The sequence below is a fragment of the Cnephaeus nilssonii genome (assembly GCF_951640355.1).
Source record: "Cnephaeus nilssonii genome assembly, chromosome: 5".
NCBI lineage: Eukaryota > Metazoa > Chordata > Mammalia > Chiroptera > Vespertilionidae > Cnephaeus > Cnephaeus nilssonii.
The window spans coordinates 40,524,238-40,541,148 of NC_137076.1; the positions used below are offsets into that span (position 1 = coordinate 40,524,238).

A 16,911-nucleotide genomic window follows, 5' to 3' on the forward strand; every position below is an offset into this window, starting at 1 on the left:
CTAAATCACCGGCTACCCCTCCATGTTAGGGTCATCTGCAGACCCTCATTTTTGGAAGAGTTTAATTCCTGACTCACTGTCATCATTCTTGATGATTTTAGTATCCCAAAATGATGACCGTTCCAATAGTGCATGGCCTTTTATTTTCTTGATTGTTCTCTTTCAATGAATGATCTTGTCTCCTACCATACCTCAGAACTCTCACCTGTAATATGCCATCAAATTTGGTAATATTAATAGTAGCAACTATTCCGTTGTTTCAACAATAAACATCCCACTCTCTGACCATTACCTCCTGTTTCCTGCGCATTCCTCAAAGACTGCCTCCAAAAATGTCTTTGTCTTATTTGGACCCATGGAACTTGTTAGTTTTTCATTGCCCGTTTTCTCCTAGTTTATATTTTCCTCTTCTGGCTTAAATTCCATCTCAGCTCTCCTGCCCTATTCTAACTGTGCTCACTTTACTTTTATAACCAACAATGTCAAATGAGCACCTTCTGGCTACCCTATGATGTTTCTTCAGTCCATTTACCCTCCCATTTTCTAGGTGATTAATTTCTTTACTTCCTTGTTTTTCACTTCAGGCAAATGACCTTGCTTCTTATCTCACTGAGAAAATAGAAGCCATTATAAGAAAATTTTTCTACACCTCTTCAGCCAGTCAGTCATATCTGTTTGAAATATTCTGCCTTTGTTTCTATTACTTTAGATGATCTGTTCTCAATTGTAGTCAGCCCTGCAATTTGTGTACTAGTATATTATTATTATTATTATTATTATTATTATTTTCCTTCTTTGGGCTCTCTTCTACATCTTCTCTCTACTGAGTCATCTCTGTTAGCAAACAAACATGTTGTGTCTTTAGTCTCTAAAAAAACCAAACTTTCCTTATCTCCATATCTCCTTCTAGCTGCTTCCCTATAGCTCTGCTTCCTTTAACAGCAGAACTTACCCTTGGCATTGTCTGTGCTGTCTCCCAGCTCTCTTCTCATTTCCCTTTGATCCATTCCGCTCAGGGCTTCCTTGACACAGCTGTTACAACATAGCTCTTGACTAGGGCATTAGTGGCCTCCATGTTAAGTCAAGTCCAGGGGTCAGTTGTCTTCTTCTCCCTCAGCTTCTGATTCACTTGATTACCCATCTTCTTTAAGCATTGTCTTCATTTGAGCCCAAAGTGTTACATTCTTCTGTTTCCTCTCCTAGTTGTAGACTGCTTATCTCAGCCTCCTTTGCAAGTTCCTCATGTCCCTGACCTCTAAATGCTGACAAGCTTAAGGTGTCCGTCCTTGTATAGTTTCCTTCTTGTACTAGATTCTCTCTCTAATTGACAGCATCTATAAACAGACACTCAAATTTCTATCTACAGCCTGGACTTCACGCTTGAGCTCTGTCTTCATATCTCCAGTGGGATTTCTAATAAGCACCTCAGAATTCACTTGTGTAAAACTGAACTCCTGATTCCACCTCCTTCCCAAACTGTTCCTCATTTCAGTAAATGGCAACTCAGTCCTTTCCTTTGTTCTCATCAAAACCTTTGGGGTCATCATTGCCCACTCTTTAAATATCATGTCCTAGCAACCCTGCCTTCAAAATACATTCATGGCCTGACTATTTCTCATTATTTTTTCACCACATTAGTCCTCCCCGCCCCCCTCATCTTTCACCTGGGTTATAATAGTAATCTCCTGGCTGATTTCACTGCTTTCAAACTTAGGGTTTTCAGTCTGTTCTCACTTGAGCAGCCTAAATGCTCCTCTGACAACGAAGGCCACATTGTTGTACTTTCCTCCTGGAACTTTCCAGTGGCTTTCCTTCTCACTCAGGGTGAAGCCAGCGCCCTTACAATGGCCTGCAGAGCCCTCTGATGCCCCCTTACCTCCCTGAGCCTCACTTTTGACCCCCTTGCTATTCCCAGTCCAGCCATGCTAACTGAACCTCGTTGCCTTCAAACATGTCAAGCCCTTAATAGAAAGTACAAAAATGCATTTGTACTTTCTGTTCCCTTTTCCTGGAGGACTCTCCCTTGAGAAAACTGTATAGTTTTCTCTATTAGTTCCTTCAGGTCTGTGCTTAAGACCTATGAATGGAGCCTTCATCCTTGACAACTGTCCCTCTCCCCACGCCCAGAGTTCTCTCTGCTCTGTTCGGCTTTGTTTTTTTCCACATTGTCGCTATCTAATGCTCTATGTGTTTTTCCTTTATTTGCCGACTGTCCGTCTCCTCCATTACAGAGCAAAAACTCTTGAGAGCAAGGAGTTTTGTTGTCGTTTCCATTGGTTCTGGACAAATAGCTTAGATTTTTCCAAGTCATTCAAATGTTCTTTAAAAGAATGAATAACAACCAAAACCCTCTACAAAAGCCATTTTGTTATTCTTTTTAGCAAATAGATAACTACTAAGAAACAAAACCTGGAGAGAGAAAATGATAATGGTTAAGTCTCTTGAGAACACTGGAATGTGTGCTTATTTCATATGGTCAATAGGAAAAAAGTAGTTTTGGTAACGATTTTGTTTAGTTAGAAAGATAAGTGGTCTGCCAAAAGTATTATTAATAGTAGTACTAAAGATACTAAAACCTAATATAATTATCACTAGTTACTGATTACACCATGTATATGCTTTTTCTTTCTTGTCTTTGTTCATTAGTTAGCCCCTCCTTCTTTTTAAATGTTCTTCTCTTCTTTGCCTCTCTTTCTGTGTAGCTAGGTATGTGTCACATGGATACTGGATTATTTTTGTAAATCCTTAGAAAATACAAAGTAAAGACCATATTTCTTCTCTCCTCAAATCTTATACTCCAAATAAAGAGACAAAGGCCTGAAAAAAAAAAATGAGCAAGTTGTGTGATGACTGCTCACTTTGTTAGCGCTAGATTATCCTATATAATAAAAGGGTAATATGCAAATTGACCCTAATGGGATAATGATCCGGAATGACTGGTCACTATGCCGTGCACTGATCACCAGGGGGCATACTCTCAATGCAGGAGCTGCCCCCTGGTGGTCAGTGCGCTCCCACAGGGGGAGCTCCACTCTGCCACAAGCCGGGCTGAAGGCTGTGAGCACAGCGGTGGTGGCGGGAGGCTCTCCCACCTCCTCAGAAGTGCTAAGGATGTCCAACTGCAGCTTAGGCCCGCTCCCAGCCATCAGTCGGACATCCCCTGAGGGCTTCCGGGCTGCCAGAGGGATGTCTGACTGTCAGCATAGGCCCAATCCCCCAGGGACATTCCCCGAGGTGGACATCCCCCAAGGGATCCTGGTCTGCAAGAGGGTGCAGGCAGGGATGAGGGACCTGTCCGAGTGTATGAATTTTCATGCACCGGGCCTCTAGTAAAAATATAATGCTGGTATTATAGCCTGGGAGACTGTCACATTGGCAGTGTGGCTTTGGTGTTCAAAGCTCTTCACTGACTGCCCTGGCTAGGTGGCTCAAGTGATTGGAGCGTCGTCCCATAAACCAAGAGGTTGCAGGTTCAATCCCCGGTCAGGGCACATACTCAGGTTATGGGTTCAATCCCCAGTCGGGGCATGTACAAGAGGCAACCGATCAGTGTTTCTCACATTGATGTTTCTTTCTCTCTCTCTCCATGCCTCTCTCTTTTAAACCAATTTAAATTGATTTGGTGAGGATTAATAAAAAAACTTCTTCACTGATCTAGGAGAGGTAGTAGGAAACACCTCAAATATAAGACCTTTCTTGTTTCTTCCCTAAATGTACCCTCCCCCCAAAAGGCAGGAAAATAATTTCTTCCTTATTTGAACTGCTTTAGCACCTTATATCTATATATTCTCTTATTATTTTTATTAGACTTTCAGCTCTCTGAAGTTAGGAACCATCTTTTATACATTTTGCACAAAGTAAGAGTCTAGTAAGTTTTTTTTTTAAAATAAAAGAGTGAATAAATTATTGAATAAAGTGAATTCCAAGTCAGTAAAGCAATATCCTGTAATATTTTAAGAGCAGTGAATAGCAGGGTTTTTATTTGGTTAAAGGCCAAATAAAAACCCTGTTTTTAGGCACAATCAGAAGTCCACTATTTTTGAACTTTCATCCCTATTGCCTAAAGGTAACATTATTTCAGTGTGAGGTGATGAAGAGAAATTTGAGCAGAAAATGATCCTTTATATATATGTTTAATTCTTGAGATAGAAACTTGATTTCTATTAGAGTTATTTGGTTCTTTGAAGTAACTTAAGTAGTATAATTTTGATCTGAACTTTTTTCTATAAAGTATGTATTTCAATGAATTTGCTGTGGTCTTTTATTATACTTTTGACAGTTTTATATAATGAAAGGAAAGGAACATATTCCCAGTAGTCAAACATTACATTTATATTGCCTGTATTTTTAATGTAGCTCTGATTTTGTATTTTGATGTTTTTATTTAATGTTATATATACTTTCTGTAAATGTTTCTTTATTATTAGTGATTGGATTATATTTCAATGTTATAAAATGAGTCAGATTCCATTCTTATGAATGTCTTCTTTTTTAAAAACTCATGCCTTGGATCAAAATTGCTTTGGAAATGTTTTATGTCTTCTAATGGAGTTCAGTGAAATATGATTCAAAGTAAAAATATTTCATAGACAGTTTTTGAGATGTTTATTCCAAAATGGCAGTTATTACATCCACTGTTCTTTTTAACATTTGGCTGTATACATGCAGACTTTCTGGGAATGAATCTATCATTTGGGGGACTGTCTTTATATTATTAGCTCAATAAGGAATGTACACATGGGTGGACATGTAGATATGCAATTGTCTTATTTTGAGCAAGTTTTAGCCTGACTGAATGGAGGGGTCAGAACTCTAGGTGAGATTGGACTAATGATATAACAGAAGGCCCCTTACGATTAGGGAGGATTGTAGCCAAGTGTATAATCTATTCTTTCATATGGCTGATAGAATCAAGAAATATATGGGTTTTCTTAATGTTTCTCTCATTTTCAATTAATACTATTCAGTATGCAAGAGCAGCATGCTCTGATATGTTAAGATTCTAGTTAATAATATTCTGAATAATAGATATTCTATCAAATATTCTGAATGACCCATAAATGATTTAGGTGATAATTATGTGTTCTGGATTTCAGGCAAGTTGTTGTCCTTAAACTTTTTAGGCAAATAAATATGATTTTTCTAAACCAGAACAATGAGAACTAGATAATAATCAGTACTTGAAATATCATATAGCTTATTTTAATATATACCACTTAAAACTATATTTGTATGCACACAATATGAATGTTCTTAATGCTACACAACTGTACTTTAAAAATGGTTAAATTGGTAAAAGTAGAAAAAAATTTAAGAGGAAAAATAATAAATAGAAAAAAAGAAGTGGCAAATGTCTGAAAGTTTTTCAAATATAACAAAATATTGGAATTATTTTATTATTATTATTTTTTATTTTTTTTGAGCAGTCTGACTGGAACTGCAGTTTATTTCATATAACAAAATATTGGAATTATTTTAAATAAGATTTTAAAAACAAGTTTTTTCCCCTTGGGTTTTTACATGACTGTTTTTTATAAAGACTTAATTTTTCCCTGGAAATCTAAAGAAGCATCTTTTAGATTTTTTAACTTTCTATCAAACTTAAAAATGAGTTCATAAGGAAAACCATATTGCTTAATGATATTGTCTTTCATTTAATTTTAATTTCACAATTTTAGCTAATATATATTACGTTATTACTCAGCATATCATAAAATACTTACATATCATAAAACTGTCTGCTCCAACCCCCTGTAAGTTATTTTTTAAAGGCTCTGTTAAAACAAAGGAGTGGCTGTTAAGCCACCAGAGGGCGCTCCATGAACACATTTCAGTATTTTGCCTCTGATTTTAAAAAGAAACACAAAAACATTTCTCTTAGTGTGGATGTTTTATGTTACCATATTTTTCTCTTCTGTGTAGACATAGAGTTCTGAAAGTACCTGTGTGATGTCAGAGAAACAGTTTGGTATTTTTATTTCACAAATGTTTGAGTATCTTATATGTAAGGCAATATGGAACATTAAAAGGTGAATATAACTTATGATTTCTTGTAACTTACCCTAGAATTTGTAGGTATCTTATTTAAACATTCTCTTCTTCTTCTACATTACTCTCGTTATTAACCTGTTTAAAAGCTGATATTCACAGTAAGAATCTGTAATGCTTGCATTAATATTTTTAAATTGTTTGGTGTTTGTGGTTCACCAATTTTGATACTGGTGCTAGACCTGCCACATAGGAGTTACCCGTGGAACTTGTCAATATATAGAATGCAGGGCCCCAGGTCCAAAAATTATGATTCAGCAAGTTTTGGGGATACGTATTTTTTAAAAACAGCTTTATTGCGATTATTAGCTCAATAAGTAATGTACACATGGGTGGACATGTAGATATGCAATTGTCTTATCTATAAAGTATGTAGATAATTTACAGATCATACAATTCATCCATTTGAAGTTTGGAATTAAATGATTTTCAATGTATTCCCAGAGTTGTGCAAACATCATTGCAATGAATTTTAGAACATTTCTATAACAACCTAATCTTTTCCCCCATTAGCATTCACTTCCCATTTGTCCCTCACCTCCATACTCCTCAGGAACCACTAATCTACTTCTGTCTCTATATACATTTGCTTATTCTGGATAGTTCATATAATTGGAATCATACAATATGCGACTGGATTTTTTATTTAGCATAATGCCTACAAGTTTGTAGCATGTATTGATGTTGTAGCATGTATCAGTACTTTATTCCTTTCTATTGCCAAGTAATATTCCGTTATATGTAAGGAATGTGTATTTTTACAAAGCTTCTGAGTAGCATTTCCCACTAGTTTAAATTTTATATAATAGAACATACTTTAAAATGTTAACTCTGTGTTTATAAACTATGAAGAGCAATATCTGCAGTTGTGGGTTTTTTTCCTTAAACTTCCATAACAGTGACCCCAGAGCTCTCTCTTGACTAAAAACTGTAGAGTGCTTTCTATTAGTAGTGGCAAAATTATTTTAGTGGGTGAAGAGCAGGGACTTTTTAAAAGGGGATAGAATGGAAAGTAACAGAATCTACTAAACATAGTAAAGCTATTTTATGAAACTTTGGGGGTGTGTGTGTGTCTTTACTGGGTCTGGATGTGAAATATATTTCTTACTGCTGGTTACTTTTAGGAAAAGCTTGAAAGCTACTGTTCTTTATGTATATCAATGTAGAAAACAAATGCAAATACAAATGTAGATAACAAATCCTTATCTAATTTGTAGTTTTACTTTTTGTCCAGGCCCATCAAACTCCATTGAAGAAAGTGAATCCTGGAGAAGAAAGGAGGAAAATGTTTGAGGTATAAAGACATCTGTCTGCTTATTTTAAAGCTTTGCAAAAATAATTATAAGAAACAAAAGCTATAGAAAAACCTCCAAACCTTTCCTCCTTATTTCTTAAAAAACAACAACAAAAAAAAACAACAACACCTTTGACATTTCTTTTTTACCTCCCTGGGCATACCTCTACCTTTGGAGTGCTAACTTTCCTGATGTACTAGAAAAAGTAGAAATTATTATTGATAAAAATGTTCTTGTTTATTTAAGGAAGCAGCAAGAAAGAGAAGGTTGGAATTTATTGATAAAGCAAAGAAACAAAAAGATCAGGTAGTTTTTTTGCTCTTATTCTTCTTCCCTTGCCAAGCTGCAGATGATATTAGTTTCAAGGGTTCTAAGAAATTTGTCTTTAAAATTGTTACAGATTAGTTTAATGAAGGCTGAACAGATGAAAAGGCAAGAAAAGGAAAGGGTAAGAGGATAATTCATTTTTTCCTGGTATATTCCACTCTCTCCCACACACACTTTTTAAAAAAAGAACACTGATTTCCATTTCATCACTAAATGTATTTTATGTATTTTATATTAAATACTTGAAATGGTGTTTTGTTTGTTTGTTTCTTTCCCCCCAAAGTTGGAGAGAATAAATAGGGCCAGGGAACAAGGATGGAAAAACGTGCTAAGTGCTGGAGGAGGTGGTGAAGTAAAGGTAGGCGCTTGATACCAATATAGTACTGCCACTCTTTTTCTAGTTTCACCTTGCTTTTTAAAATATATATAATCGGCTCTCTTTAGGTGTACATTTACATTTTATCTAGAATTCTTCAGCATCTATTATGAATTCTTAGTTTTTCTGCATTTATTTGATATGTAACTTGTATTGATAACTAATATGTGACTGGTAATTGCTTAAATTTTTTTATGTAAAGGCTGTGGATACACTATTCCTGCCAGAAGAATCTATTTAAAATCAAGACAAATCAAATTTGCCTTAAATCCTCTGCAGCTTCATGTGTCCTCCAAGATTAAGTTTTCAGAAAGAAGACCTATGTTAATCTGGCCCCTATCAATCTCTCTAAGCTTCTGTCCATCCATTCCCTACCATACACTGTATGCTCTAGTCATGCTGAACTAAAGACCGTACTTGTAGTTTCCTTACGGAGTGAGGTCTACTTAATTTTTTCTTTGCACTTGTGTTTCTCTGTATTTGATAGTAGCCTTCCCTACCTCCTCACTCTCATTCCCATCTCCAACCTTAAAAAACAACAACAAGGAAGCTAATCATTATTTGTTTATTAAATAACCAGTTACCTAACTAACAATTTATGTAGATCTGTTAATTCAAACATTTGCTTTGGATAGATCCAGACTACTAGTATATAACTGTATGCAAATTACTTAAGTTTTCTGAGCCTTAAATTCTTATTTTTAAAAAATTTAAGAACAGTTCCTGGAGCTTGGTTAGCAAGGTCTCATATATTAATGTCTTGCTTCTTTCTTTGTTCTGCTAATCTTTATATTGCATTTCCTCTTTTGCTCAGGGAGCATCTTTAGCTATCTGTGTAGGCTGACATCTAAGATGGTCCCCAAAATTCCTGACCCCTGGATACACACCTGGTATTTTTCCCTCCCCTTGAGTATTAGTGGAACTTGTGAATATGGTAGTATAGCAGCTCCTTAATTAGGCTTTATTTTATGGCAAACGGTGATGGTAGAGGCGATAGTCAATCCTGTGATTTCATTAATATCTGATTCACAACTCCCTCATAGCAGCCTGGACGGGGAGAAGAAGGTTAGAGATAGGTATGCTTCTGCTGGCCTGGAAAAAGGCAAGTATTCACATGGCAAGGAAGTTAGTGAACTCCTAGAGTTGGTAGTGGTCTCTGGCCAAGGAAAGGGTGACCTTAGCCATTACAGCTACAAGGACATGAACTCTGCCAAGAACCAGTGAGCTTGGAAAAGGACCCTGAGCCTCAGCTGAGAATTGCAGCCTTGGATGAACCTTGGTTTCTGCCTGGTGAGATTCTGAGCAGGATACCCAGACTTCTAAGCAAGGGAAACTATGAGATAATAAATGGATATTGTTGGTTTTTAAAAAATATATATTTTATTGATTTTTTACAGAGAGGAAGGGAGAGAGATAGAGAGCTAGAAACATCGATGAGAGAGAAACATCGACCAGCTGCCTCCTGCACACCCCCTACCGGGGATGTGCCCGCAACCAAGGTACATGCCCTTGACCGGAATCGAACCTGGGACCTTTCAGTCCGCAGACTGACGCTCTATCCACTGAGCCAAACCGGTTTCGGCAGGATATTATTTTAATTTGTTAAGTTTGTGGGCATTTGTTACACAGCCGTAAAAATGAACACATTATTATTCCTCTGTATTAATTTGTACCATCCAATCAACTGTTAGTCAACCCTTCTTTAAGCTGAATCCCCTGACCCATGCTCATTAAACTTGATATTTAGGTGCTAGATATATATTTGTCATTTTGAATTGATTACCATTCTTACTTGTTTCTATTCTTCAAAAGTTATGATATGAATAAAAGTCTGCTTTGTCTGGTTTATGTAGACATATATGTTCTATCCTGACTTTCTTGAGTCACTTTTTCTAATTCTGTAGTAGTATAGACATACAATCTTCAGTAATACAATTTTATTTTAAAATTTCATTTTGTTATTTTTGTACTATACTATCTACTAGGAAGTACAACTTATTACCTCCTGAATGATGAGGAATAACTCAGACAGAATTTGACTCATTCTAAAATAACCTCTTATCTGATTGGAAAGTAAAGACTTACCAATCAGAGTTAGGCCCACAGATATTGTCAAGTATTTCATATCAAGTCCATGATTAATGTTGAGAGTTTGATTATTTTTCTTCTCCCTTTGTGTATATCATTTTCTGTGCAATAAAATATCCTGTCTTTTTTTTACTATCCTGTCTAAAGGTGTATTTAATCCTAAAGTTCATTTTTGTCAATGTTGTTTGATAACTAATTGAGACAATTTTTCCAGTGTTAGATACTACGTATTTAACAGATTTCTGCTTCACTTTATAAATTCTATAATGCTGTCACTGAGCATTAATAGAGTAATTTATTTGCCCTAAAAAAAATTTCCCATGACTCTAAATCTATGTTAATTTCTGTGCTTATTCCCTCTGGGGTTTGAAATATTTAACTTCCTAGACTATTTGATTTCTGAACAGTTTATAAGGACCTGGAGACTAGTATAATGTTAATCAAATTAAGGAAATCCCCAAAATAAAGATGAAATAAAAAATAAATATTAAGGGAAGTATTTAAAAATTAATATTATTATATACCTCTAAATAATAAAGACATTCTTCATAGCATAAATAACCAGCTGTCTTTGATTATTTTGTATCTGCAAAATCTGGGACACTTTTGCTTTATCCATTTTTGATGTATCTCTTATGAACGTGTTTTTAGAAAAATTATGAAATATTCCATATATATAGTTTGATCATGTGTTGATCATAATATTTAAGTGGCATATTTGTTGTTTGAAAATATATTGGAATACTATTCAGCAATAAAAAGGAGTAGGCTGTTAATACATTCAACAACATGGAATAATCAAAACATACTGAGTAAAATAAGCCAGACATGAGTACAGATTGCATGATTCCATTTATATGAAATTACAGAAACGGCAGCTCTCATTTATAGGACAGCAGATTGGTAGTTGCTGGAGTGAAGAGGCATTAGCTTCAAAGGAACATGAGGGGACTTACTGGGATGATGGATGTGCTTTTGATTGTGGTAGTGGCTGCACAAATGTATACATTTGTCAAAATTCATCAACCTGTGCTTATATTGGGTGAAATAAGTGATTTTTCAAAGGTCATATTGCTTCAGTATTCTAGTACAGTATTTTCAACTTTATTTTCAGTATAGGAATCTTCAGAGATGTTTATATACTTTTGTTTACATAATTTTGTTAAAGAAAAACATTGAGACAGTCAAATGAAGTTAAGAAGATATTCACACCAGACTAAACTCAAATAGTAAACGCTCTCCTGGAGAAGTGACTATCTTTCTTCAGAATTCTGATTCTGATGCTTGCCTTGAGATTGACATTTTGGAGATGTGTGAGGAACACCTGGATGGCGTTTCCTGCCTAATTTTCTTACCTATTTCTAGCAACTTTCGTCTCTTGCAATTCAGACATCTTTAATCAGTTATCAGTATTCATTTTGAGCTGATATTTTTAAAATTAATCTTTCTGATTTTAAAAAAATATATTTTTATTGATTTCAGACAGAAGGGAGAGGGAGAGAGAGATAGAAACATCAATGATGAGAGAGAATCATTGATTGGCTGCCTCCTGCACACCCCACAATGGGCAACATGGGCATGTGCCCTGACTGAGAATCGAACTGTGACTTCCAGGTTCATAAGTCAATGCTCAACCACTGAGCCACGTTGGCTGGGCAAAATTAATCTTTCTTAGAATATTTGCAACCCACTGTGTCAAGATGTTAACACAAATTCTATCTCACCGAGTACACTGAAATTTCTTTTATTTGATTTTAATGCTCTTCTTTACTGTCAGTGTTCTGGATTCTGTTCACAGAAATGGGTTTTTTAAACGTTACCACTCAACTTTAGTCATAGCAGTATGTCTTATTTTCAGTGCTTTGACCTCTGCATTTGAGGTCATTGGTTGCCTCATCTCAGTGATATTCTTCCACTGTGACATCTGCAACATTATACACTTACTTATTTTTAACTCTTACCCTTTTCTGATATCTCTATTTTCTAACTTTGAGTTTTCTTTGTGCTTGAATTCTTATGTGTCTGAGGTTATATCCTTATGTTTTTGCTTTTATCCTTCATCATTCCCATAGAGAATCCAGAACTCCCTTAATCACTTGTGCCAGGCCAGCTCAGCCAAGGGTGGTGAAGGATTGAAGAAAAGACAGACAAAGAGAATATAGCTGGGTCTTGGTGGATCTCCTGTGCCTGGATAAGGATACAGAAAGACCCCAGCCTGTAAGCTGAGGCTTTATTTTATAGTCAGAGACAAACAAGGAGCTGGTCAACATAGTTACAATGTTCTTGTGAGTTTCACTTGTTTTGGCAGCACTTGTTGCACCTCCCACAGCCCATTAGCTACCTAGGAAGGATCTAGGGGGTGGCCACAAGGTCAAGCTTAATTATGCTAAGAGGGCTCTGCCCTCTAAGCTGGGACTTGTTTGTGGCTCTGCCACAGGTCAATCCTAGGCTTAACTCTAGCCGCTCCCTACAATCACTTACTTTTTAGTTGAATGCCTTTTATTTCTAGGCTTCTTGACTTGGCATCAGGGCAACAAGTCTTCTAATTATCCTCAACCTTGTTCTCTCTGTTATGCCTAATTTGCCGTAACTGAACTTCTTAAAAACTGTTTTTGTATTTTATTCCCACTAGAAAGTTTATAAATGCTTTCTGTTGTTTATTATATGAACTCAAACACCCAGGTTTGATAGTAGTTAGCTGTACCAACCTTTTATGACCAAGCTTAATGCCCCCTATTTGCCTTCCTTCTAATTATATATCTTCCTAATTCCTCCCCCTACTGCCAACACCCAAATATATACATACATTGTTTATTTTTGCTTTAATACTCTGGCTCATTTAAAATATCTCTCTCTCTCTCTCTCTCTCTCTCTCTCTCTCTCTCTCTCTCTCTCTCCATTGCTTTCAAGGCTGGGTTGAACAATATATTTTCCAGTTTTTTTCTTTATTTTTTTTTTATTTTTACAGATTTTTTTACTTTTGACAATTTTTTTTTCTATTTTGTAAATTTGCTCAGTACCGACTTCTTTAGAGTGTGCCTATAACCATTCATTTGCCATAGGCATGAAATATTTTTCTAGTTTTGTGCTTAAGAATCTATATGGTGTTTTTGTTTCTTTTATTTATACCTAGAGCATGTTTCAGTGGTGTTTGTGTCTTCATTGCTTATTGAATTGAAGGATTTGGAGTATGTTAAATACCATATGCAAATGTTTTTGTTAAATATAATTTTGAATGTTACAAAAGCAGCTCTGCTTTACTTATAAGCTATACATATTTAAACTTAAAAGAATGGGATCACATAAAATGTATACTAGAATCTTGTTTCAAAACATGTTAATTAAGACCAGATTTTTTCCTATATACATGAACTTAGTGACATTTTATATTTTTGTTTGTTGCATTAAATTATGCTTTATTGTTAGTTATAAAGCATATTACTTTTTTATTAATGATTATAATATAGTGGGAAGACATTTTCCTTAGGCAATATGTTTATTAATATTTTCAAATTAGATAATTGCCTTTTAAAAGTCAAGTGTTGAATTTTTTTTCTTTTGAGGATGGTATGGGTGTTTTAGGTATTATGAGATAATCATTTGAGAGCTCTTTTTTTTTAAAAATTCCTAGGCTACCTTTTTTGGCAGTGGAGGGGCTGTGGCTTCATCATCTTTTTCTCCTCGGGGACAATATGAACATTATCATGCTATTTTTGATCGAATGCAGCAACAAAGAGCAGAAGATAATGAAGCTAAATGGAAAGGAGAAATATATGGCCGAAGGCTTCCAGAAAGGTAGGCTGTGTTCTGTAGAAGTTGCTTGTGCTTTGCTTCAGAGAAAGTAGTAAAAGTCATTGTGCATATTTACCTAAAGAGGAGTATCACCTGGAGTACATTCAGGATTTCCCAATGGGGCTGCAGTTCATCACTATTTCTCTAATTCTGATGCTATCAGAAAAACTTTGAAGAGATTGAAGACCATGTGTAACTAAGCCAATGCTAACAGTTCGGACTGTAATGATCCATAAATGCATCCTTGTTTGTAATTTTGTTTTATGTCATGTCTAGTTTAATATCTACACTTTGTGAATATTTTCTCCATTGATTTCATTGACTTTTTTTTGCCTTCTGGGTGCAGTAATTTTCTCAGGTGCAAATTTGGCCTTTGATTAGGCAAACATATAGCTCCTCAATGCAGCTGACTTTTTCATAGCTTATTTGTATGTTATAGACTGAATGTGGTATTTAAAGGAACATGTGATAACTTTGAGTTAACATATGGTTGTAATAATTTCATCCACTTGCTTTAAATAAATCAGAATATATTTAAATGGAATCACACTTTATGCAAAACTACAAAGCCATGTTTTTTTTTGTCTTCCTTTTCCTCATCACTTAGAACTCCACTTTTCTCTTTGTTGTCTTGGCTTGTTTTCTCTTCACATTCATTTCTAATTTATGGCTTTGGTCCTGTTTATCAGATTTTTCTTCCATTGAATTAACTTAATATGGTAGCAGTCAATAGTTTTAATTTACATAGTTCCTTTTTTCTTAAGTATGCATACATGTTTTCTTAGATAATTTCTTTTATAAAACATTTTCAGAATATCATTTTGTGAAAACATTACCTCTTTCTTGTTATTTTAAGGAGAATACTTTATGATCCCCCAATTAAAAAATATGATTAAAGGTAGTTAAGCGGAGATAAATAATTGAGGTGAATATAAATTAACATCTATAATAATAAAAGCATAGTATGCTAATTAGACTGGACGTACTTCTGGACGCCTTCTGGATGAAGCCGGGGCTGTGAGGGAAGCCTGGGTTCTGGGTGCCAGAGGGAAGCCGGTGCCAGCAGCCGGGGGAAAGAAGGCCTACTCTTGCACGTATTTCATGCATCGGGCCTCTAGTTATTGAATAATGTACAGTAGCCTGAAGTGTTAAGCTAATTGTAGATTCTCCATTTTTGTGAAAGGAAGGCTATAAAGACTCACATATAAATGCCTATTTTTTATGAGATGGCAAAGCAAATTTTATGTGTGGCTTTTATCCCCTGGTGTTATATAATTGGTTTGGCTTTACTTTGTTTTATATTAGTCAAATCTTCCTAAAGTAAGTGTATCTATATATATAAAAGGCTAAGTGACCGACTGACTGGACAGTGCATATGACGCACACTGGCAGTCTACATGTATATATACTAGTAAAAGCCTAAGTGATCACACCTGTCAGAATGGCTATCATCAACAAATCAACAAATGACAAGTGCTAGCGAGGATGCGGAGAAAAAGGAACCCTCGTGCACTGCTGGTGGGAATGCAGACTGGTGCAGCCACTGTGGAGAACAGTATGGAGTTTCCTCAAAAAACTAAAAAATGGAACTCCCATTTGACCCAGTGATCCCACTGCTAGGAATATATCCCAAGAAACTAGAAACATCAATCAGAAAGGATATATGCACCCCTATGTTCATAGCAGCACAATTTACCATAGCTAAGATTTGAAAACAGCCTAAGTGCCCATCAGCAGATGAATGGATTAAAAAACTGTGGTACATCTACACAATGGAATACTACGCTGCGGTAAAAAAGGAATTCTTAACCATTTGCAACAGCGTGGATAGAACTTGAGAGCATTATGCTAAGTGAAATAATCCAGTCAGAGGAAGATAAATATCACATGATCTCACTCATTTATGGAAAATAATGAGCAACATAAACTGATGAACAAAAACAGATCCAGATACAGAGAAGCATAGATCAGACTGTCAAACCTCAGAGGGAAGATAGGGGAGGGTGGGGGTAAGGGGGAGAAATCAACCAAAAGACTTGTATGCATGCATATAAATAAGCATAACCAGTATACACAGACACCAGGGTGGTGAGGGCATGAGCAGGGGGGGGGGGAGGGCAATGGGGGGATAAGGACACATATGTAATACCTTAATCAATAAAGAAAAAAGAAAAGTAAAAAAAAAAGCCTAAGTGACCGCTCGACTGTTCAACTAGTAGCTATGACATGCACTGACCACCAGGGGGCAGATGCTCCACACACAGGCATGGAAACATGGAACAGACTGATGAATCTCAAAGTGAAGGGGGAGAGAGGAGGGCGAGAAGAGATTAACCAAAGATCTTATATGCATACTAGAGACCCGGTACACAGATTTGTGTACTGGCGGGGTCCCTCAGCCTGGCCTGCAGGGATTGGGCCGAAACCAGCAATCCAACATCCCTTGAGGGGTCCCGGATTGCACTGGGCCTCTAGTTTAAAAATAAATGTTGACTTGTGCATGTGCGATACATATAAAGCTCTTGCTGGCGCCAATTGCACATGTGTGTTTCTATCTGTCCTTGTCGATCATGAATTTGGTTATTTTTGTTGACATTCTGAAGCTGAAAGAAAGCAGCATTGACAGAATATGTCTGAAGACCAACTATTGGCACAACGTACCTCTGATGCTTAAAGAAGCTGGTGTCCGCCACAGAATGTATCTGAAGACTAACAGCTATGCGATTGGCTATAGTACAAATGAGTTTAAAGTTCTGTAGTGTTTGGGGGTGTTTCAGACAGTTGTCTCTTAAAACAAATATGAGATCAGAGAATTCTGCTTATAGCGAATGATTAGTAAAACTTGGAGATGGCAAACTTGATAGCAGTTTTCATTTAGGAATGGATATTATTGAAATCCCCCATGAAATGATTTGTAATGGATCTATTATTGAAGCTGCCTTTGGAAATAGTATATCTGTAGATAATATTAAAATATATATGTAA

General features: G+C 36.0%; 1 protein-coding gene across 9 annotated transcripts in view; it reads left to right on the top strand.

Annotated features, from left to right (window-relative positions):
• Nucleotides 1-16,911, top strand: part of NEK1 (NIMA related kinase 1) — a 152,674-nt gene that overhangs the window by 53,262 nt on the left and 82,501 nt on the right. For 8 of the 9 annotated variants that reach the window (XM_079772092.1, XM_079772091.1, XM_079772085.1 and 5 more), the window contains 5 exons: nt 7,283-7,342; nt 7,590-7,649; nt 7,744-7,791; nt 7,954-8,028; nt 13,766-13,929. In XM_079772092.1, coding sequence (XP_079628218.1) covers nt 7,283-7,342; nt 7,590-7,649; nt 7,744-7,791; nt 7,954-8,028; nt 13,766-13,929 — 407 coding nt within the window. Of the gene's footprint in view, nt 1-7,282; nt 7,343-7,589; nt 7,650-7,743; nt 7,792-7,953; nt 8,029-13,765; nt 13,930-14,008; nt 14,117-16,911 lie in introns of all 9 variants that reach the window. The other variant, XM_079772093.1, reaches the window with a different exon arrangement.